The sequence below is a fragment of the Agelaius phoeniceus genome, chromosome 3 (assembly GCF_051311805.1).
Source record: "Agelaius phoeniceus isolate bAgePho1 chromosome 3, bAgePho1.hap1, whole genome shotgun sequence".
Lineage (NCBI taxonomy): Eukaryota > Metazoa > Chordata > Aves > Passeriformes > Icteridae > Agelaius > Agelaius phoeniceus.
This window is the reverse complement of record NC_135267.1, coordinates 2,614,863-2,637,585: the sequence shown is the minus strand read 5'-3', so window position 1 is coordinate 2,637,585 and position 22,723 is coordinate 2,614,863. Positions and strand designations below refer to the sequence as shown.

Here is a 22,723-nt window from a genome sequence, read left to right as displayed (position 1 = left end):
CAGGTGCTTCCTTGGCTTCCTAAACCCAAGATTTGGTTTTTGTTTCCATTAGGGAGCAGCTGAGGGTCAGGTGCACTTTCCTAACATGGAAATGATGTCAATAGTTTATCTTTTCCCATCAATATTCCCTGGAATTGTGCAATTCCCAGGATCTGAGCAGTCTTGGACAGGCTCTGTGTCTTTACTGCATCTTAAGTTGTCACTGCACATTTTAAAGCTTAAACCTTCTCTGATTTATCAATTTTTTTTGTGTTTATTTTTGGATTTTATAAAAAAATATTATAAATCAGAGAAGATTTAAGTTTAAAAATGATGCTGTAAAATAATAAACAGAACTGTCCAGGAGCACGTTGAGCCAAGTCAATTATCCTTGGAACAGCAGCAGACCTCCAGAAATGAATCAGAATAAAATCAGATGCACCCATGCTGTCTGTAAACATATTTTACATCATTCCTGAGGTCTGGAATTTAAAATGGAGAGGGGAAAAAAAAAAATCTCTGGGGCAAAACCACATTGAGTGCCTCAGAATGGCAGCCCTGGGCTACAGCCCCGCTCAGATGTGGGCAACAAAACCATCCCAAAACTCCACCTGTGCTTCCCTGGTGTTCCTTGCCCCGGAGGAATGGCAGAGTTTGGTACATTTTGGGAGCCAAAATGAAATTTTCCTGACGATTCCCACCTGAAGAAGCAGAAATTTGGGGGTAAAAAAGAGACTTATGTGGATTTGGGGATTTTTGGGAATGCCAAAACGGAGATGAGGGAAGTGGTAGCAGGAGGAGAGCAAATCTCAGCAGTGGTGCTGGGGAGTGAAGGGTTAATGGATGGTTCTGGAAGAGCGTGGAGACCTTGTGGCAAAGGGAGAGCAGCCAGCACAGGAAAGAAATGCAAGATTAAAAGTTGCTGTAATCAGTGGATGAGGCTGATAAGGAGCAGGGAGCAGAGCCCAGCACCAGGGATGAGTGAGGAGGTGTTTATAGGGAGGCACAAGGATATGGGAATATTTGGGAATGTTTGGGAATGTTTGAAATCCACCACCTTGTGCCTGCTGGAGGATGATTTAAACTCTATTTCAACCTGTTCCACCCCAGATCTGATTTCCAAACACCCTCAGGAACAGACCAGGCCTTTTAAAAGTTCCCACTCCATGGGGAGAGCTCCTTCCTCTGCCCTTTGCCCTCCCTGCAATCCCTGCCGAGCCCCCAGCCATGAGAGCGGTGCCAAAAATCCCCACAGCAGCCCCTGCACAGGGAGATTTTCCAGGGAAGTTTCTGACCATCCCACAAATCCCCACAGGATGAAGGTCCTGTCCCACAGGAAGGAATCTCTGTACAAAATCTGAACTGAAATAAAGATTTGCCCAGGAAATAAATCCTCCAGAACCCCATTGAGATCCCACAGCACACAATGGGGAAAACACCCTCAGAACCCACAGGAAGGAATCTCTGTACAAAATCTGAACTGAAATAAAGATTTGCCCAAGAAATCAATCCTCCAGAACCCCATTCAGATCCCACAGCTCACAGCAGGGAAAACACCCTCAGAACTCCTCAGCCATGAGAGTGGTGCCAAAACTCCCCACAGCAGCCCCTGCACAGGGAGATTTTCCAAGGAAGTTTCTGACCATCCCACAAATCCCCACAGCAGGGCTGGGGATGCCATCTCCCTCCAGTTTAATCTGTAATTTAAGGGGTTTTTTCCTTGCTGCCTGCTCTGTGCTCCTGCACAGTCCTGTGCTTTCATCCAGGATTGGCCAGGATGGCACCAGGGAGGAGATTTGGGAGCTGGTGCCATCAGCAAGGCCCTGGCAAACAGCACCAACCTGGCTCAAGGTCCTTTCTCAATGAAGGAATCTCTGTACAAAATCTAAACTGAAATAAAGATTTGCCCAAGAAATAAATCCTCCAGAACCCCATTGAGATCCCACAGCTCACAACAGGGAAAACACCCTCAGAACTGCTCTCAGCCTCTGCTGGAAGTGCTGAAGGAGCTGAATCCTGGCCACAGAGAGGAATAAATTCAACCTTGACTGTTCAGCTCAGCTGCCAGTGACCATCCCAAGCAAGGCTGCAGTGCCACAGGGCAACAGCCCAGCTCCAGGAGCACAAAGAGCAAAAGCTCTGATTCATCCCCAGCCCCGTTTTCTCCACCTCTCCAAATGCAACTCCAGTAACTCCCACAGAACTCCATTTACCAAGCACTTAAGAGTGAGTTTTATGGTTTATTTTCATCCAGGCAGCATTTCCTCTCTGCTCAAGGTAGGTTTGTGACCCACCAGAATCCAGGATTGAGCAGGATGGCACCAGGGAGGAGATTTGGGAGCTGGTGCCATCAGCAAGGCCCTGGCAAACAGCAACAACCAAAAAGTTGCCAATTCTCCAAACAGAAGCCAAGGAAATCCCTGTCTCCAGAAGCTCGTGTGAGTTTTAGAAGTCGCTGGATATTCACAGAAGAATCCCAAGCTGATTTTATAGGATTGATGCAGAATTTGGGATGCAAGAAACCCCAGGTCCAACCTTCTGCTTTAAGCAGGGTCAGATCTGGGATCATCCCGCCCTGCTGACGAATTTAGGGCTTCCAAATCCTCCCAAGGAGGAGAAGGCACAACTGCTGTGTGTGGGACATTGTGACACTTCAGGAATCACGAAAAATCCTGAGCTGCAAGATCATCAAATCCAACTCCTGCACAGACACCCCAAAATCCCTCCCTGGGAGTGTGGTCCTGGAGCGTTGGGAATGTCACCATTCCCTGGGGATCCTGTTCAGTGCCTGACTCTTTAGGGAAGAACCTTTTCCCAATAAACCTTTTCCTGTAAACCTTTTCCCAATAAACCTTTTCCCAATAAACCTTTTCTCATAATCCAGCCTCCCCTCAGCTGTGCATGGTTTGCATCCAGGGTCCCCCTCAGCCTCTTCCCCCATCAAACACCCCGTTGTTCCCCTTCCCTGTTCCCTCCTCCGTGCACTCCCCGGGAACCCGCGGGTCTCCAGGAGGGATTTTTCTCCATTTTTCAGGAAAACCATCCGGTTTTTTCCTCCCGGAATCTGTGTTTTGCTACCATCTAGCGCTGAGGGGGCGCGGCCTCCTCAGGCCCGCGTGGTTCCCCTCAGGGAGGATCCCAACACCGGCGGGAATTTGGGAACGAGACCCCGGGAAAAATCTGAATTTTAATGGGGAAATAGGACGATCCCATTATTGGGAATTTAAGAAATTGACCCATTTTAATAGCTTTTTCCTGCTCGAGTCGATGTTTTGCTACCATCTAGCGCTGAGGGGGCGCGGCCTCCTCAGGCCCGCGTGGTTTCCCTCAGGGAGGATCCCAACACCGGCGGGAATTTGGGAACGAGACCCCGGGAAAAATCTGAATTTTAATGGGGAAATAGGACGATCCCATTATTGGGAATTTAAGAAATTGACCCATTTTAATAGCTTTTTCCTGCTCGAGTCGATGTTTTGCTACCATCTAGCGCTGAGGGGGCGCGGCCTCCTCAGGTCGGCGTGGTTTCCGTCAGGGCGGATCCCAGCATCAGCGGGAATTTGGGAAAGAGACCCCCGGGAAAAACTGGATTTAACGGGAAAATAGGATGATCCCACTACTGGGAATTTCAGAACTTGTCTCTTTTCAATCGGTTTTTCCGTCCTGTTTTGCTACCATCTAGCGCTGAGGGGGCGCGGCCTTCTCAGGCCCGCCTGGTTCCCCTCAGGGAGGATCCCAGCACCGGCGGGAATTTGGGAACGAGACCCCCGCGAAAACTGGATTTAACGGGGAAACAGAATGATCCCATTATTGTGAATTTCAAAAATGACCATTTTAAATTAGTTTTTTCCCTCCCGGAATCTATGTTTTGCTGCCACCTAGCGCTGAGGGGGTGCAGCCTCCTCAGGCCCGCACGATTCCCCTCAGGGAGGATAACAGCACCGGCGGGAATTTGGGAACCAGGCCCTGGGGAAAATCTGAATTTTAACGGGGAAATAGAATGATCCCATTATTGTGCATTTCAGAAATTGTCCCTTTTTAATAGGTTTTTTTCCTGCTCGAATCGATGTTTTGCTACCATCTGGCGCTGAGGGGGCGCGGCCTCTTCAGGCTGTTGTGGTTCCCCTCGGGGAAGATAACAGCACCGGCAGGAATTTGGGAACGAGACCCCGGGGAAAAACTGGATTTAATGGGGAAATAGGATGATCCCACTACTGAGAATTTCAGAAATTGTCCCTTTTTAATCATCAGCTGTAAGAGCAGCCACCAGGATGTTTTTATACCCTGGGAATGCTGTGTCCAGGTCCTGGGACAGGAGGAACCTGGAGCCGCTCCAATAAAGATGAGGAAGGGCCTGGAGCATCTCCCTGGCCATGAAAGGCTGAGGGAGCTGGGGCTGTTCAGCCTCGAGAGGTGATAAATGAGAGGGAACCTCATCCCTGGGTGTCCCTGTGTGCAGGGAAGGGCAGAGCAGGGCCCAGCAATGGCACCAGAGCCACGGGCAGGGAATGATCCCAGCAAGATCCACCTGGACATGAGGAAGAATTTCTGCCCTGGGCAGTGCCCAGCCCTGAGGCTGTGGAGTCTCCTCCCTGGGTTATTTCAGAGTTGTCTGGACACACTCCCGTGCCCTGGGCTCTGGGATGGCCCTGCTGGATGAAGCAGGGAGGTGACGCCAGTGACCCTCTGCGGTCCCGTCCCTCCTGACCCATCCTGGGGCTCTGGGATTCTGTGGGGGTGTGAGCCTGAGATGCTGTGATCACCTGAGTCCGTGACTATGTGATTTTATGAATCAGTGATTCCCTGATTTTGTGATTCTGTAATGCCATGGTTCTCTGATTCTGTAGTTCTGTGATTTTGTGAGTCTGTGATTACATGATTCCGTGTTTTCTGTGAGTCTGCGATTCCATGATTCTGTAATTTTGTGATTCTGTAATGCCATGGTTCTCTGATTCTGTAGTTCTGTGATTTTTGTGAGACGGCAACTCCATGATTCCATGTTTTCTGTGAGTCTGTGATTCCATGATTCTGTAAGTCTGTGATTCTGTGACACTGTGAGTCCATTATTCTGTGAGTCTGTGAGTCCATGATTCTGTGAAACTGTGGTTCCATGAATCTGTGATACTGTGAATCTGTAATTCCACGATTCTTTAATTCTGTGAGACTGTAATTCCATGGTTCTGTGATTCTGCGAGTCTGTGAGTCCCTGATTCTGTGATTCTATGATTCTGTGATTCCATGATCATGTGAATCTGTAATTCTCTAATTCTGTAATTCTGTGAGTCTGTGATTCTCTAATTCTGTATTCTGTGAGTCTGTAATTCCATGAGTCTGTGAGTCCCACGATTCTGTCATATCGTGAATCTATAATTCCATGATTCTGTAATTCCATGATTCTGTGATTCCATGATTCTCTGATCCCGTGATTCTGTGAGTCTGTGACTGATTCTGTAGTTCTGTGATTATGTGTGTCTGACATTCTGTGATTCTCAGATTCTGGGAGTCTCTGAATCTGTGACTTTGTGATTCTATGATTTTGTAATTCCATGATTCTGTGATTGAGGCTGAGACTCTGTAATTCTGTGATTCCATCACTCTGCACTTCTGAGATTCTGGGACTCTCTGACCCTGGGATTCCATGATTTCATCATTCTACAGTTCTGGGATTCTGGGAGTCTGTGATTCCATGATTTCGTGATTCTGACTGTGTGACTCTGACATTCTGGGATTCCATGATTCCATCACTCTGCAGTTCTGGGATTCTCTGAGACTCGATTCCATGATTTTGTGATTCTGACTCTGTGGCTGTGTGATTCTGTGACTGAGATTCCGTGATCCCATGATCCCATTGCTCTACAGTTCTGGGATTCTGGGAATCTGTGATTCCATTATTTTGTGATTCTGACTCTATGACTCTGAGATTCCATCATCCTGTGATTCCACAATTCCACATTCTGTAATTCTGAGACTCTGGGACTCTCTGATGCTGTGATTCCATGATCCCATTATCTACAGTTCTGGGATTCTGGGAATCTGTGATTCCATTATTTTGTGATTCTGACTCTCTGACTATGAGGTTCCATCATCCTGTGATTCCACAATTCCCCATTCTGCACTTCTGAGACTCTGTGACTCTCTGACGCTGTGATTCTGCGATTCCATCATTTTACAGTTCTGGGATTCTGGGAATCTGTGATTCCATTATTTTGTGACTGACTCTGTGACTCTGAGATTCCATTATCCTGTGATTCCACAATTCCCCATTCTGCACTTCTGAGACTCTGGGACTCTCTGACGCTGTGATTCTGCGATTCCCTGATTCCTTGATTCCCTGATTCCATGATTCCTTGACTGATACCTTAATTGATTCCTCGATTGATTCCTCGATTGATTCCTCGATTGATTCTTTGATTGATTCCTCGATTGATTCCTTGATCCAGGCCACTCTGCCTTCACCAGACCCCACAACTTTCCAGCCATCCAACCGAGCATCCAAACGGTGCCCACACGGCCAGGAGGACCGGGGGACCCCAAACCCCCTCCCCAAACCCGGGGTGACGGCCAGAACCCCCAAACCCCGGGATTTTCCCCCAAAAACCCGGGGGGGGGGGTGTCCCCGGTGCCCCTTTCGGTGCGGTGCCGGCGCCCCCCGGTGGCTGATGGCGGAACTACAATCCCGTTCACGGCGCTTTCGCGACGGCGCGGGGCGGTGGCGCTTTACGGCAGCGCGACGGGCCAGGCCGCGGGATCCGCCGGGATGAAGCAGAAAAAGAAAAATGGGAAAGGTAAAAAATAAAACAAAAAAAGCTGAGGGGTTGGAACGTGTCTGGCAGAGGGAATGGAGCCGGGGCACGGCCGGCTGAGGGAGCTGGGGGGGCTGAGCCTGGAGAAAAGGAGGCTCAGGGGGCTCTGCAGAACTCCCTGACGTGAGGGGACGGCGTGAGGGGAAACGGCCTCGGGCTGTGCCAGGGGGGGTTTGAATTGGGTAACAGGAGTTTTAAATTGGATAACAGGAGGTTTTACATTGGATAACAGGAGGTTTTAAATTGGATAACAGGAGGAATTTCTATCTTTAAAGGGCTGTCCAGCCCTGGCACAGCTGTCCAGGGCAGTGCTGGAGTCCCCATCCCCGGAGGGATTTAAAATCCCTGTGGATGTGGCACTTGGGGCCATTTGGTGGCTCTGAAATTGCTGGGAGTGCTTGGATTCTGTAGCTCTTTTCCAGGCTGAGCCATTCCACGGTTCCGTGGCAGGAATTTCAATTTTAAATTTCAATTTCAAATCTCTGTGCATGTGGCACTTGGGGACACGGGTGGCTTTGGAATTGCTGGGAATGGTTGAGCTCCGGAGCTCTTTTCCAGCCTGAACCATTCCACGGTTCCATGACAGGAATGTGAAAAATGTGTGGATTTTATGATTGGTTTTTGGCAAATATTAATATTATATGTGTTGTGTTAGAAAGTAATGCTGGATTCATTCTCTTAAGGAGTGTGGTAAATAGAGTTTTAGGTTATAAAAAAATGTTCAAATAGAAACTATGCTATGTAGGATACTTATTTTTGTTAAGAAAGGACTCACAGTGAGACAGCAGCCCCAGGACACCTGAATCTTTCAGAGAAAATGAATTTATTGCCCCATTATCAGAAGAAATGAACTTTTTCTGTCAGGATTCAGAGGAAGAAGTTGAGGATGACCACACAGAATCCTGTATTTTAATGGAATTTATGCATCATGTATGAAGTGTCAATAGGTTATTGTTTTTAAGGGTTAATCCTTTGTTAATGTGTGTCCTTTTTCGGGCTTATTTTGCCCAGAAAAGGTACCCAGACATCCATAACTCTTTCTTTTATTGTCTCATATTGTCCTGATCCAAATTGTCCAAATTTTTACTACTCTACTTGTAATATTATTATCACTCTAATTGTATTAATATCATTATCACTCTAATTGTACTAATATTATTATTACTCTAATTGTATCACAATTTTTATAACCACTTTATTACCATGAAACTTTGAACATTTTCAAAACAAGTGATTGGCGTTTTTCACAGGAACTTCAAGCTGGGTTGTGACGAGCAGGGGAATCTCTGATTTTTCTCTGATTTTTCTCTGATTTTTCTCTGATTTTTCTCTGTTTTCCCCCATTTTTCCCCATTTTTCCCCGTTTTTCCCCGTTCCTGGCGCAGGGGAGCCGAGCCAGGCCGAGCTGATGGTGATGACCATTGCTGACATCATAAAGCAGCTCCTGGAGGCCCACGAGCAGGGCAAGGACGTGGATCTCAACAAGTGAGTGAGGAGCACCCTCAGCTCTCATTTTCACACCTTTTTCTCATCATAAACCCCCCAAAATTGGGAAATTCTGGGCTGATTTCCTACCAGCTCTCAAAGAGGAGGGATTTTCTGAAAAACTCCACAAAACTCTCACTGCCTTTTTGGTTTTTTTCTCCTTTTTTTCCCCAAATCCATCAGGAAAGGAGACATTCATGTAGAAATAATATTAAATCAGATTTTTTTAGTGATGAGTTACACCCAAAACCGTTTCTAGAAACTTCTTTGTTCTTCAGATTTGTGGAGTAAAAAAATCCTGAATTTATTCTTTAGAGAAATTTCTTCCTCCTTTATTTATTTGGAGTAATAAATCCTGAATTTGTTATTTACAGAAACTTCTTCCTTCTTTATTTATGTGGAGGAAGAAATCCTGAATTTGTTATTTACAGCAACTTTTTCCTTCTTTATTTATGTGGAGGAAGAAATCCTGAATTTGTTGTTCACAGGAATTTTTTCTTTCTTAATTTATGTGAAGTAAGAAATCCTGAATTTGTTCTTTATAGAAATTCCTTCTTCCTTGACTTATTTGGAGTAATAAAAGCTGAATTTTTTGTTCACAGGAATTTTTTCCTCCTTTATTTATTTGGAGTAATAAATCCTGAATTTGTTATTTACAGAAACTTTTTCCTTCTTTATTTATGTGGAGTAAGAAAACCTGAATTTATTTTTATAGAAATTTCTTACTCCTTTATTTATTTATGTTGAGTGAGAAATCTTGAATTTGTTCTTTATAGAAATTTCTTCCTCCTTTATTTATTTGGAGTAATAAATCCTGAATTTGTTATTTACAGAAACTTTTTCCTTCTTTATTTATGTGGAGGAAGAAATCCTGAATTTGTTCTTTAGAGAAATTTCTTCCTCCTTTATTTATTTGGAGTAATAAATCCTGAATTTGTTATTTACAGAAACTTTTTCCTTCTTTCTTTATGTGGAGGAAGAAATCCTGAATTTGTTCTGTATAAAAATTCCTTCTTCCTTGACTTATTTGGAGTAATAAAAGCTGAATTTTTTACTTACAGAAACTTTTTCCTTTTTTATTTATGTGAGTAAGAAAACCTGAATTTTTTGTTTACAGGAATTTCTTCCTCCTTTATTTATTTATTTGGAAAAAGAATTCCTGATTTTGATGTTTACAGCAATTTCTTCTTTATTTATGTGGAGTAAGAAAACCTGAATTTGTTGTTTATAACAATTTTTTTCCTCCTTTATTTATGTGAAGTAAGAAATCCTGAATTTATTGTTTCCAGAAATTCCTTCTTCCTTTATTTCTTTAGAGCAAGAAAACCCAAATTTCCCCCACTTTTCCCACTTTATTGCCATAATTCCAAACTTTTTCCTGGAAATTCCTGCCAGGAATTGCCTTGGAGGAGAACTCAGCTCCTGGCTGGGTGTGTAGGGTTAATTAATGACATTAATTAACCACCACAAGCAATTAAACACCAACCAGGAATTATCCCTGAAAATGGCCCAGCAGGAGCTTTGCAACAGTCGGGATAAAACCAAATTTAGGGGGAAAACACAGAAAATAAAAAACCATTGACAGCTGTCAGTTGAGTTTTGGTGTTTCCACAGCCACTGCAGCTGCTTGTGGAGCAGAACTGGAGGAGCCTGCCTGGATCTGAGTGGCACAGGTGGAAAGGAGGGCAGCTTTTGCTGATTTTTTGGTGTTTTTTGGTGATTTTGGGTATTTTTGGATGATTTTGGCTGTTTTGGTTGCAGGCTGAAAACCAAACCCTCAGCCAGGCACAGGCAGCTGTCAGTTCAGTTTTGGTGTTTCCATCACCCTGCAGTTGTGTTTAATTCTTCTGCCAGGATCTCTGTGGCACAGGTGGAAAGGAGGGCAGGTTTTGGTGATTTTGGATTTTTTTTTGTGTGATTTTGCGTATTTTTGGATGTGTTTGTGTGTTTTGGTTGCAGGCTGAAAACCAAACCCTCAGCCAGGTACAGGCAGCTGTCAGTTGAGTTTTGGTGTTTCCATCACCCTGCAGTTGTGTTTAATTCTTCTGCCAGGATCTCTGTGGCACAGGTGGAAAGGAGGGCAGATTTTGGTGATTTTGGGTGATTTTGGGTATTTTTGGATGGGTTTGGGTGTTTTGGTTGCAGGCTGAAAACCAAACCCTCAGCCAGGCACAGGCAGCTGTGAGCTGAGTTTTGGTGTTTCCATCACCCTGCAGTTGTGTTTAATTCTTCTGCCAGGATCTCTGTGGCACAGATGGAAAGGAAGGCAGATTTAGGTGATTTTGGGTGTTTTTTGGTGATTTTGGATATTTTTTGGATGATTTTGGGTGGTTTTATTTGCACGCTGAATATCAGACCCTCAGCCAGGCACAGGCAGCTGTGAGTTGAGTTTTGGTGTTTTTACAGACACTGCAGCTGCTTGTGTTTAATTCTTCTGCCAGGATCCCTGTGGCACAGATGGAAAGGAGGGCAGCTTTTGCTGATTTTTGGTGATTCTGGGTATTTTTGGATGAATTTGGCTGTTTTGGTTGCAGGCTGAAGACCAAACCCTCAGCCAGGCACAGGCAGCTGTGAGTTGAGTTTTGGTGTTTCCACCCCACTGCAGCTGCTTGTGGAGCAGAACTGGAGGAGCCTGCCAGGGTCCCTGTGGCACAGATGGAAAGGAGGGCAGCTTTTGCTGATTTTGGGTATTTTTGGTGATTCTGGGTGTTTTTATTTGCAGGCTGAAGACCAGGACCTCAGCCAGGTACGGGCTGCCGGCGCAGCCGCGTCTCGTCGACATCATCGCGGCCGTGCCGCCGCAGTTCCGGAAGGTTCTGCTGCCAAAGCTCAAGGCCAAGCCCATCAGGACGGCCAGTGGGGTGAGACACAGGGGGTTTCTCCTCCTTCCCCACACCCTCCCTGCTCCCAGCCCCAAATTTGGGTAATTTGGGTTGAATCCCCACCCAAAGGCAGTGGTGGCGCTGCCTTTTCAGCACAGAGGAGAGTTTGGGGGAAAAGTTCCTTCCTTGGAGGTTTTCCTGTGGTTCTGCATCCCTGGAAGGGTCCATGGAAAGCACCCTGGGATAGGGATTTTTTATATCAGACCCCAATTTACACTGAAACCACCTAAAGCTCTGTATTAGAGCCCAGTTTATACTGAAACCACCTAAATCTCCATAGCAGAGCCCAGTTTATACTGAAACCACCTAAATCTCCATAGCAGACCCAAATTTATAGTGAAACCACCTAATTTTTGATATCAGACCCAAATTTACACTGAAACCACCTAAATTTCCATATCAGACCCCAAATTTATTCTGAAACCACCTAAATTCTTTATATCAGACCCCAGTTTATTCTGAATCCACCTAAATGTCCATATCAGACCCCAATTTACACTGAAACCATCTAATTCTTTATATCAGACCCAAATTTATACTGAAGCCACCTAAATCTCCATATCAGAGCCCAGTTTATACTGAAACCATCTAATTCTTTATATCAGACCTGATTCTTTATATCAGAGCCCAGTTTATACTGAAGCTGCTCAGTTCTTTATATCAGACCCCAATTTACACTGAAACCACTCAGTTCTCCATATCAGACCCCAATTTATACTGAAATCACCCAAATCTCCATCTCAGACTCCAGTTTATTCTAAAACCACCTAATTTTTTATATCAGAGCCCAATTTACACTGAAACCACTCAGTTCTCCATATCAGACCCCAGTTTATACTGAAACCATCTAATTCTTTATATCAGACCCAAATTTACACTGAAACCACCTGATTCTCCTTATCAAACCCCAATTTATACTGACATCACCTAATTTTTTATATCAGACCTAAATCTCCATATCAGACCCCAATTTATTCTGAATCCACCTAATTCTTGATATCAGACCCCAATTTATAGTGAAACCACCTAAATCTCCATATCAGACCCCAATTTACACTGAAACCATCTAATTTTTTATATCAGACCCAAATTTAAACTGAAAGCACCTAATTCTCCTTATCAGACCCCAAATTATACTGAAATCACCTAATTTTTTATATCAGACCTAAATCTCCATATCAGACCCCAATTTATTCTCAAACCACCTAAATCTCCATCTCAGACTCCAGTTTATTCTGAAACCACCTGATTTTTTATATCAGACCCCAATTTATTCTGAAACCACATAATTCTTGATATCAGACCCCAATTTGTTCTGAAACCACCTAAATCTCCATATCAGACCCCAATTTATTCTCAAACCACCTAAATCTCCATATCAGACCCCAATTTACACTGAAACCATCTAATTCTTTATATCAGACCCTAATGTATACTGAAACCACCTAAATTTCCATATCACACCCCAATTCATACTGAAATCACCTAATTTTTTATATCAGACCTAATTCTCCATATCAGACCCCAATTTATTCTGAATCCACCTAATTCTTGATATCAGACCCCAATTTATAGTGAAATCACCTAATTTTTTATATCAGACCCTAATTTACACTGAAACCACCTGATTTTTATATCAGATCTAAATCTCCATATCAGACCCAAATTTATACTGAAGTCACCTAATTTTTCATATCAGACCCTAATTTACACTGAAACCACCTGATTTTTATATCAGACCTAATTCTTTATATCAGACCCAAATTTACACTGAAACCACCTAAATCTCCATATCACACCCCAATTTATTCTGAAACCACCTAAATCTCCATATCAAGCCCAGTTTATACTGAAACCACCTAAATTCTTTATATCAGACTCCAATTTATACTGAAACCACCTAAATCTCCATATCAGACCCAAATTTATACTGAAATCACCCAATTTTTTATATCAGCCCTAATTCTCCATATCAGACCTGTGCACTGTAAACCACCCCATTCTCTATATCAGACCCCAAACATTTATTAATTCATTTCTTAAATAAATTACAAAATTAATTAATTACAATTAATTTTGTAATTTATTCATATTACAAAACCTGAGAGCATGAAATAATATTTAATAGAATTTCTTCAAGATTCCTATTTCTCTCTGGCTTTGTTTTCCCCTTCTGGGCTTAACCCACATCAATTTTACCACAGAACAGCCCCACAGATGCCCCCAGCACCCCCAGCCTCACAAAAAACAGTTGAATTTTGTAAATTTTGGGGTAATTCCTGCAATTTCCCTGGCAGATCGCCGTGGTGGCCGTGATGTGCAAACCCCACCGGTGCCCCCACATCAACTTCACGGGGAACATCTGTGTGTGAGTATGGGGACACAAAATTTGGGTGGGTGTGCAAGCAAAATCTGATTGGTACAAATGACAAATGGGATGGGAGTGCCAGGGATGTGCTGGTTTCATTCTCTGAGCTCTTTGATTGCCAGCATCAGCCCCATCCCATGGCTGGGACAGTGGGGAGGTGCCAGCAGCTCACAGCCCAGCACAGACAGGGAACTTCATGGTACAATTTGATTTAAAAGTTGTTTTTGGAGCAATCACACCAAGCAAAAGCACATTGAGAATAGTTCCATCCATTGTTTCACCTTTGGTTAAAACACTGAATTATTTTGCTAATTTTGAATCCAATTCCTGCTTGCCTCACACCCCAGGCCCAGACAGAGAATTTCATGGTACAACTGAATTTAAAAGTTTTTTACAATTATAAAAAGCAAAACCACATTGACAGTAATTCCATCCATTGTTTTACCTCTGGTTAAAACAATTTATTTTGCTTATTTCCAATCCAGTTCCTGCCTGTGAGCCCTATAACAAATGCACAGAGCTCCATTATTAACCTTAAAACTCCTCATATCTCTCTAGATAAACTTTCCTGCAGCTTTGGGAGTTATTCCAGACCATTATTTTAGATTTTTGTTCTTTTTGTCCTTACTTTTCTACATTTGACAGAATTTCTCTGCTGATTTATCTCATGGCTGCTGCTCAGCTCTGATCTCAATTTTGTTGTTTCTGGGGCTGCCTTTTGCAGCTTTCCCAAATCTCTGATTTTCTGCATTCCCACACTTGGAGCTCTTTGATTTTCCAGCATCAGCCCCATCCCATGGCTGGGACAGTGGGGAGGTGCCAGCAGCTCACAGCCCAGGCACAGACAGGGAATTTCATGGTACAATTTGATTTAAAAGTTGTTTTTTGAGCAATCACTCAAAGAAAAAGCACATTGACAGTAGTTCCATCCATTGTTTCACCTTTGGTTAAAACACTGAATTATTTTGCCAATTTTAAATCCAATTCCTGCTTGCCTCACACCCCAGGCACAGACAGAGAATTTCATGGTACAACTGAATTTAAAAGTTTTTTACAATCACACCAAGCAAAAGCACATTGACAGTAGTTCAGTCCATTGTTTTACCTTTGGTTAAAACAATTTATTTTGCTTATTTCCAATCCAATTCCTGCTTGTGAGCCCTATAACACAATGCACAGAGCTCCATTATTAAAAACTTCCTCATATCTCTCCAGATAAACTTTCCTGCAGCTTAGGGAGTTATTCCAGACCAATATTCTAGATTTTTGTTCTGTTTGTCCTTATTTTTCTACATTTGACAGAATTTCTCTGCTGATTTATCTCATGGCTGCTGCTCAGCTCTGATCTCAATTTTGTTGTTTCTGGGGCTGCCTTTTGCAGCTTTCCCAAATCTCTGATTTTCTGCATTCCCACACTTGGAGCTCTTTGATTTTCCAGCATCACTCTCATTCCATGGTACAACTCAATTTAAAAGTTGTTTTTTGAGCAATCACACCAAGCAAAAGCACATTGATGGCAGTTCCATCCATTGTTTTACCTCTGGTTAAAACACTGAATTATTTTGCTAATTTTGAATCCAATTCCTGCTTGCCTCACACCCCAGGCACAGACAGAGAATTTCATGGTACAACTGGATTTAAAAATATTTTACAATTATAAAAAGTAAAAGCACATTGACAGTAGTTCCATCCATTGTTTTACCTTTGGTTAAAACAATTTATTTTGCTTATTTCCAATCCAATTCCTGCCTGTGAGCCCTATAACAAATGCACAGAGCTCCATTATTAACCTTAAAACTTCATAAACTTTCCTGCAGCTTAGGGAGTTATTCCAGACCAATATTTTAGATTTTTGTTCTATTTGTCCTTACTTTTCTACATTTTCCAGAATTTCTCTGCTGATTTATCCCATGGCTGCTGCTCAGCTCTGATCTCAGTTCTGCTCCTTTTGCAGCTTTCCCAAATCTCTGATTTTCTGCATTCCCACACTTGGAGCTCTCTGATTTTCCAGCATCACTCTCATTCCATGTTACAATTTAAATTAAAAGTTGTTTTTTGAGCAATCACAGCAAGCAAAAGCACATTGATGGCAGTTCCATCCATTGTTTTACCTCTGGTTAAAACACTGAATTATTTTGCTAATTTTGAATCCAATTCCTGCTTGCCTCACACCCCAGGCACAGACAGAGAATTTCATGGTACAACTGAATTTAAAAGTTTTTTTACAATTATAAAAAGCAAAAACACATTGATGGCAGTTCCATCCATTGTTTTACCTTTGGTTAAAACAATTTATTTTGCTTATTTCCAATCCAATTCCTGCCTGTGAGCCCTATAACAAATGCACAGAGCTCCATTATTAAAAACTTCCTCATATCTCTCCAGATAAACTTTCCTGCAGCTTAGGGAGTTATTCCAGACCAATATTTTAGATTTTTGTTCTGTTTGTCCTTATTTTTGTACATTTTCCAGAATTTCTCTGCTGATTTATCTCATGGCTGCTGCTCAGCTCTGATCTCAGTTCTGCTCCTTTTGCAGCTTTCCCAAATCTCTGATTTTCTGCATTCCCACACTTGGAGCTCTCTGATTTTCCAGCATCACTCTCATTCCATGGTACAACTTGATTTAAAAGTTGTTTTTTGAGCAATCACACCAAGCCAAAGCACATTGATGGCAGTTCCATCCATTGTTGTTTCACCTTTGGTTAAAACACTGAATTATTTTGCTTATTTCCAATCCAATTCCTGCTTGCCTCACACCCCAGGCAGCAGACAGAGAATTCCATGGTACAACTGAATTTAAAAGTTTTTTTACAATTATAAAAAGCAAAACCACATTGACAATAATTCCATCCAACCACTATAAGCACAGGTACCTTTGGTTAAAACAATTTATTTTGCTTATTTCCAATCCAATTCCTGCCTGTGAGCCCTATAACAAATGCACAGAGCTCCATTATTAACATTAAAACTTCCTCATATCTCTCTAGATAAACTTTCCTGCAGCTTAGGGAGTTATTCCAGACCAATATTTTAGATTTTTGTTCTGTTTGTCCTTATTTTTCTACATTTTCCAGAATTTCTCTGCTGATTTATCTCATGGCTGCTGCTCAGCTCTGATCTCAGTTCTGCTCCTTTTGCAGCTTTCCCTGGCAGGAGGAATTGGGATTTCTCCCAGGAAATGGCCTCAGGTTGTTCCAGGGAGTTTCAGGTTGGGTTTTGGGAACAATTCCTGCCTGGAAAGGGTTTGGAATCCCCATTCCCAGAGGAATTCCCAATCCCTGTGGAAGTGGCACTTTGGGACACGGATCTGGAATTCCCTGAGGAGGAATTGGGATTTCTCCCAGATTATTCCAGGGAGTTTCAGGTGAATTTTGGGAAGAATTCCTGCCCAGGGAGGTTTGGAATCCCCATTCCTGAGGAATTCCCAGTCCCCATAGCAAATCCCACTTGGGGACACGGATCTGGAATTCCCTGAGGAGGAATTGGGATTTCTCCCAGGAAATGGCCTCAGGTTGTTCCAGGAGAGGTTCAGGTTGGGTTTTGGGAACAATTCCTGCCCAGGGAGGTTTGGAATCCCCATTCCCAGAGGAATTCCAAATTCCCATGGAAATCCCACTTGGGGACACGGATCTGGAATTCCCTGAGGAGGGATTGGGATTTCTACCAGGGAACAGCCAGAAGTTGTTCCAGGGGAAGTTCAGTTTCAGGTTGGATTTTGGGAACAATTCCTGCCTGGAAAGGCTTTTCCAGGGAGTTTTGGAATCCCTGTTCCCAAATGAATTCCAAAACCCCATGGAAGTTCCCAAAGGAGTTCCAAATCCCCATGGAAGTCCCACTTCTATCAAGGAATTCCAAATCCCCACGGATCTGGAATTCCTTGATAGAAGAAATTGGGATTTTTCCCAGGAAAGAGCCACAAGTTCCTCCAGGAGAAGTTCAGGTTGGATTTTGGGAACAATTCCTGCCTGGAAAGGGTTTGCCAGGGATTTTTGGGATCCCCATTCCCAGAGGAATTCCCAATCCCCGTGGAAATCCCATTTGGGGACACAAATCTGGAATTCCCAGGCAGGTGGGATTGGGATTTCTCCCAGATTGTTCCAGGGAGTTTCAGGTGAATTTTGGGAACAATTCCTGCCCAGGGAGGTTTGGAATCCCCATTCCTGAGGAATTCCCAATCCCTGTGGAAGTGGCACTTGGGGACACGGATCTGGAATTCCCTGAGGAGGAATTGGGATTTCTCCCAGGAAATGGCCTCAGGTTGTTCCAGGGGAAGTTCAGGTTGGATTTTGGGAACAATTCCTGCCTGGAAAGGGTTTGCCAGGGGTTTTTGGAATCCCCATTCCTGAGGAATTCCCAATCCCTGTGGAAATCCTATTTGGGGACACAGATCTGGAATTCCCTGATAGAAGAAATTGGGATTTTTCCCAGGAAAGAGCCAGAAGTTCCTCCAGGAGAGGTTCAGGTTGGATTTTGGGAACAATTCCTGCCCAGGGATTTTTGGAATCCCCCTTCCCAGAGGAATTCCCAGTCCCTGTGGAAGTGGCACTTGGGGACACGGATCTGGAATTCCCTGGCAGGTGGGATTGGGATTTTTCCCAGGTTGTTCCAGGGAGTTTCAGGTGAATTTTGGGAACAGTTCCTGCCCAGGGATTTTTGGAATCCCCATTCCTGAGGAATTCCAAATTCCCATGGAAATCCCACTTGTGGACACGGATCTGGAATTCCCTGATAGAAGAAATTGGGATTTCTCCCAGGTTGTTCCAGGGAGTTTCAGGTGAATTTTGGGAACAATTCCTGCCCAGGGAGGTTTGGAGTCCCCATTCCCACAGGAATTCCAAATTCCCATGGAAATCCCACTTGGGGACATGAATCTGGAATTCCCTGAGGAGGAATTGGGATTTCTACCAGATTGTTCCAGGAGAGGTTCAGGTTGGGTTTTGGGAACAATTCCTTCCCCATTCCTGAGGAATTCCCAATCCCTGAGGAAGTGGCACTTGGGGACACGGATCTGGAATTCCCAGGCAGGTGGGATTGAGATTTCTCCCAGATTGTTCCAGGGAGTTTCAGGTTGGATTTTGGGAACAATTCCTGTCCAGGGAGGTTTGGAATCCCCAATCCCAGAGGAATTCCCAATCCCCATGGAATTCCCACCTGGGAACACGGATCTGGAATTCCCTGATAGGAGGAATTGGGATTTCTCCCAGGGAACAGCCAGAAGTTGTTCCAGGGGAAGTTCAGTTTCAGGTTGGATTTTGGGAACAATTCCTGCCTGGAAAGGCTTTTCCAGGGAGTTTTGGAATCCCTGTTCCCAAATGAATTCCAAAACCCCATGGAAGTTCCCAAAGGAGTTCCAAATCCCCATGGAAGTCCCACTTCTATCAAGGAATTCCAAATCCCCACGGATCTGGAATTCCTTGATAGAAGAAATTGGGATTTTTCCCAGAAAAGAGCCAGAAGTTCCTCCAGGAGAAGTTCAGGTTGGATTTTGGGAGCAATTCCTGCCTGGAAAGGGTTTGCCAGGGATTTTTGGAATCCCTGTTCCCAGAGGAATTCCTAATCCCCATGGAAGTCCCATTTGGGGACACGGATCTGGAATTCCCTCAGGAGGAATTGGGATTTTTCCCAGATTGTTCCAGGGAGTTTCAGGTTGGATTTTGGGAACAATTCCTGCCCAGGGAGGTTTGGAATCCCCATTCCCAGAGGAATTCCCAATCCCTGTGGAAGTGGCACTTGGGGACACGGATCTGGAATTCCTGACAGGAGGAATTGGGATTTCTCCCAGGAAACGGCCTCAGGTTGTTCCAGGGGAAGTTCAGGTTGGGTTTTGGGAACAATTCCTGCCTGGAAAGGGTTTGCCAGGGATTTTTGGAATCCCCATTCCTGAGGAATTCCCAATCCCTGTGGAAATCCCATTTGGGGACACGGATCTGGAATTCCCTGATAGAAGAAATTGGGATTTCTCCCAGGAAAGAGCCAGAAGTTCCTCCAGGAGAGGTTCAGGTTGGGTTTTGGGAACAATTCCTGCCCAGGGATTTTTGGAATTCCCATTCCTGAGGAATTCCCAATCCCTGTGGATGTGGCACTTGGGGACACGGATCTGGAATTCCCTGGCAGGTGGGATTGGGATTTTTCCCAGATTGTTCCAGGGAGTTTCTGGTGAGTTTTGGGAACAGTTCCTGTCCAGAGAGGTTTGGAATCCCCATTCCTGAGGAATTCCCAGTCCCCATGGAAATCCCACTTGGGGACACGGATCTGGAATTCCCTGAGGAGGGATTGGGATTTCTCCCAGGAAATGGCCTCAGGTTGTTCCAGGGGAAGTTCAGGTTGGGTTTTGGGAACAATTCCTGTCCAGGGATTTTTGGAATCCCCATTCCCAGAAGAATTCCCAATCACTGGAAGTGGCACTTGGGGACACGGATCTGGAATTCCCTGATAGAAGGAATTGGGATTTCTACCAGGGAACAGCCAGAAGTTGTTCCAGGAAGTTTTAGGTTGGGTTTTGGGAACAATTCCTGCCTGGAAAGGGTTTGCCAGGGAGGTTTGGAATCCCCATTCCTGAGGAATTCCAAATTCCCATGGAAGTGGCAGTTGTGGACACGGATCTGGAATTCCCTGATAGGAGGAATTGGGATTTCTACCAGATTGTTCCAGGTTGGATTTTGGGAACAATTCCTTCCCATTCCCAGAGGAAATCCCAATCCCTATGGAAGTGGCACTTGGGGACACGGATCTGGAATTCCCTGAGGAGGAATTGGGATTTCTCCCAGGAAATGGCCTCAGGTTGTTCCAGGGGAAGCTCAGGTTGGGTTTTGGGAACAATTCCTGCCCAGGGATTTTTGGAATCCCCATTCTCAGAGGAATTCCAAATTCCCATGGAAATCCCACCTGGGAACACGGATCTGGAATTCCCTGAGGAGAAATTGGGATTTCTACCAGATTGTTCCAGGGAGTTTCAGGTGAATTTTGGGAACAATTCCTGCCCAGGGAGGTTTGGAATCCCCATTCCCAGAGGAATTCCCAGTCCCCATGGAAATCCCACTTGGGGACATGGATCTGGAATTCCCTGATAGGAGGAATTGGGATTTCTCCCAGATTATTCCAGGGAGTTTCAGGTGAATTTTGGGAACAATTCCTGCCTGGAAAGGGTTTGCCAGGGATTTTTGGAATCCCCATTCCTGAGGAATTCCAAATTCCCATGGAAATCCCACTTGGGGACACAGATCTGGAATTCCCTGAGGAGGAATTGGGATTTCTCCCAGGTTGTTCCAGGGAGTTTCAGGTGAATTTTGGGAACAGTTCCTGCCCAGGGATTTTTGGAATCCCCATTCCTGAGGAATTCCCCCAAAGTTCCTTTCCCAGCATTCCTGGACAACCCCAGCCCTGCAGGAGCAGCCACTCCCACCAAAAACTGAAATTTTCACCTTTTCCTCAAGGGAGAAAATCTCCTCCTTCCAGGACCCAAACCCACCCCTGGGATTATTAATTTATTAATATTTTCTTTATTAATTTATATTAATTTATGATTAATTTTAACATTAGCTTCCCACCCTTGTGATTATTAATTTATTATTATTATCTTTATTAATTTATATTAATTTATATTGATTTATTGTTAATTTGGATATTAGCTTCCCACCCTTGTGATTATTAATTTATTATTATTATCTTTATTAATTTATATCCATTTATATTGATTTATTGTTAATTTGGATATTAGCTTCCCACCCTTGTGATTATTAATTTATTATTATTTTCTTTATTAATTTATATTCATTTATTATTAATTTGGATATTAGCTTCCCACCCTTGTGATTATTAATTTAGTGTTATTTTCTTTATCAATTTATATTGATTTATTATTAATTTTAACATTAGCTTCCCACCCTTGTGATTATTAATTTAGTGTTATTTTCTTTATTAATTTATATTGATTTATTATTAATTTTAACATTAGCTTCCCACCCTTGTGATTATTAATTTCTTATTATTTTCTTTATTAATTTATATTCATTTCTATAGATTTATTATTAATTTGAACATTAGCTTCCCACCCTTGTGATTATTAATTTATTATTTTCTTTATTAATTTATATTCATTTCTATAGATTTATTATTAATTTGAATATTAGCTTCCCACCCTTGTGATTATTAATTTATTATTATTATCTTTATTAATTTATATCAATTTATATTCATTTATTATTAATTTGGATATTAGGTTCCCACCCTTGTGATTATTAATTTAGTGTTATTTTCATTATTAATTTATATTCAGTTATTATTAATTTTAACTTTAGCTTCCCATCCTTGTGATTATTAATTTAGTGTTATTTTCTTTATTAATTTCTATTGATTTATTATTAATTTGGATATTAGCTTCCCACCCTTGTGATTATTAATTTATTATTATTTTCTTTATTCATTTCTATTCATTTCTATAGATTTATGATTAATTTAGATATCAGCTTCCCACCCTTGTGATTATTAATTTATTATTATTTTCTTTATTAATTTATATTCATTTATATAGATTTATTATTAATTTGAACATTAGCTTCCCACCCTTGTGATTATTAATTTAGTGTTATTTTCTTTATTAATTTATATTCATTTATTATTAATTTTAACATTAGCTTCCCACCCTTGTAATTATTAATTTATTCTTATTTTCTTTATTAATTTCTATTCATTTCTATTGATTTCTATTGATTTCTTATTAATTTTTTGCCCTCCAGCTGCTGAAATCTCCTGGCATCAGCTCCATTTTATTCAAATTAAAGAACAAGGGCTTGGCTTATTTTGAATTTTCCTCCTCATTTTGACTCCATTCCCTTGAAATCTGATTTTGATGATTCTTTTCTGATATTTTCATTTCTTCCCAAACATTCCCTGCCCCGAATCCATGAAATTTTCCAGGTAATTCCTTGTCTAAAATGCACAAATTGCCAGCAAATGAATGTGGGCATGGTGATTAATTTATTCATTAATTTCTAATTAATTTTATAATGATGATGGATGCCTCCTACAGCTGAGTTTCCTCACCATCCAAATGTTAAAATGTTAAAATGTTAAAATGTTAAAATATTAAAATGTTAAAATGTTAAAATTCCCCAAATTTCTGGCAAAGTGCATGGGTGATATTTCAATTTTCCATCTCTCCTTGGCCCCAAAAAATTCATATTCTGCATGGAATAAAGTGAGAGAATT

At 42.6% G+C, this 22,723-nt stretch overlaps 1 protein-coding gene across 3 annotated transcripts in view; it reads left to right on the top strand.

Moving 5' to 3' along the window:
* Positions 1-6,168: 6,168 nt before the first annotated feature.
* The window catches only part of ELP3 (elongator acetyltransferase complex subunit 3), a 154,964-nt gene continuing 138,409 nt past the window's right edge, over positions 6,169-22,723 (top strand). The window contains exons 1-4 of one of the 3 annotated variants that reach the window (XM_077176464.1): positions 6,169-6,761; positions 8,165-8,264; positions 10,987-11,125; positions 13,444-13,514. In XM_077176464.1, coding sequence (XP_077032579.1) covers positions 6,734-6,761; positions 8,165-8,264; positions 10,987-11,125; positions 13,444-13,514 — 338 coding nt within the window. In that variant the 5' untranslated portion in view covers positions 6,169-6,733. The remainder of the gene's footprint in view (positions 6,762-8,164; positions 8,265-10,986; positions 11,126-13,443; positions 13,515-22,723) is intronic. The other 2 variants (XM_077176465.1, XM_077176463.1) reach the window with 2 other exon arrangements.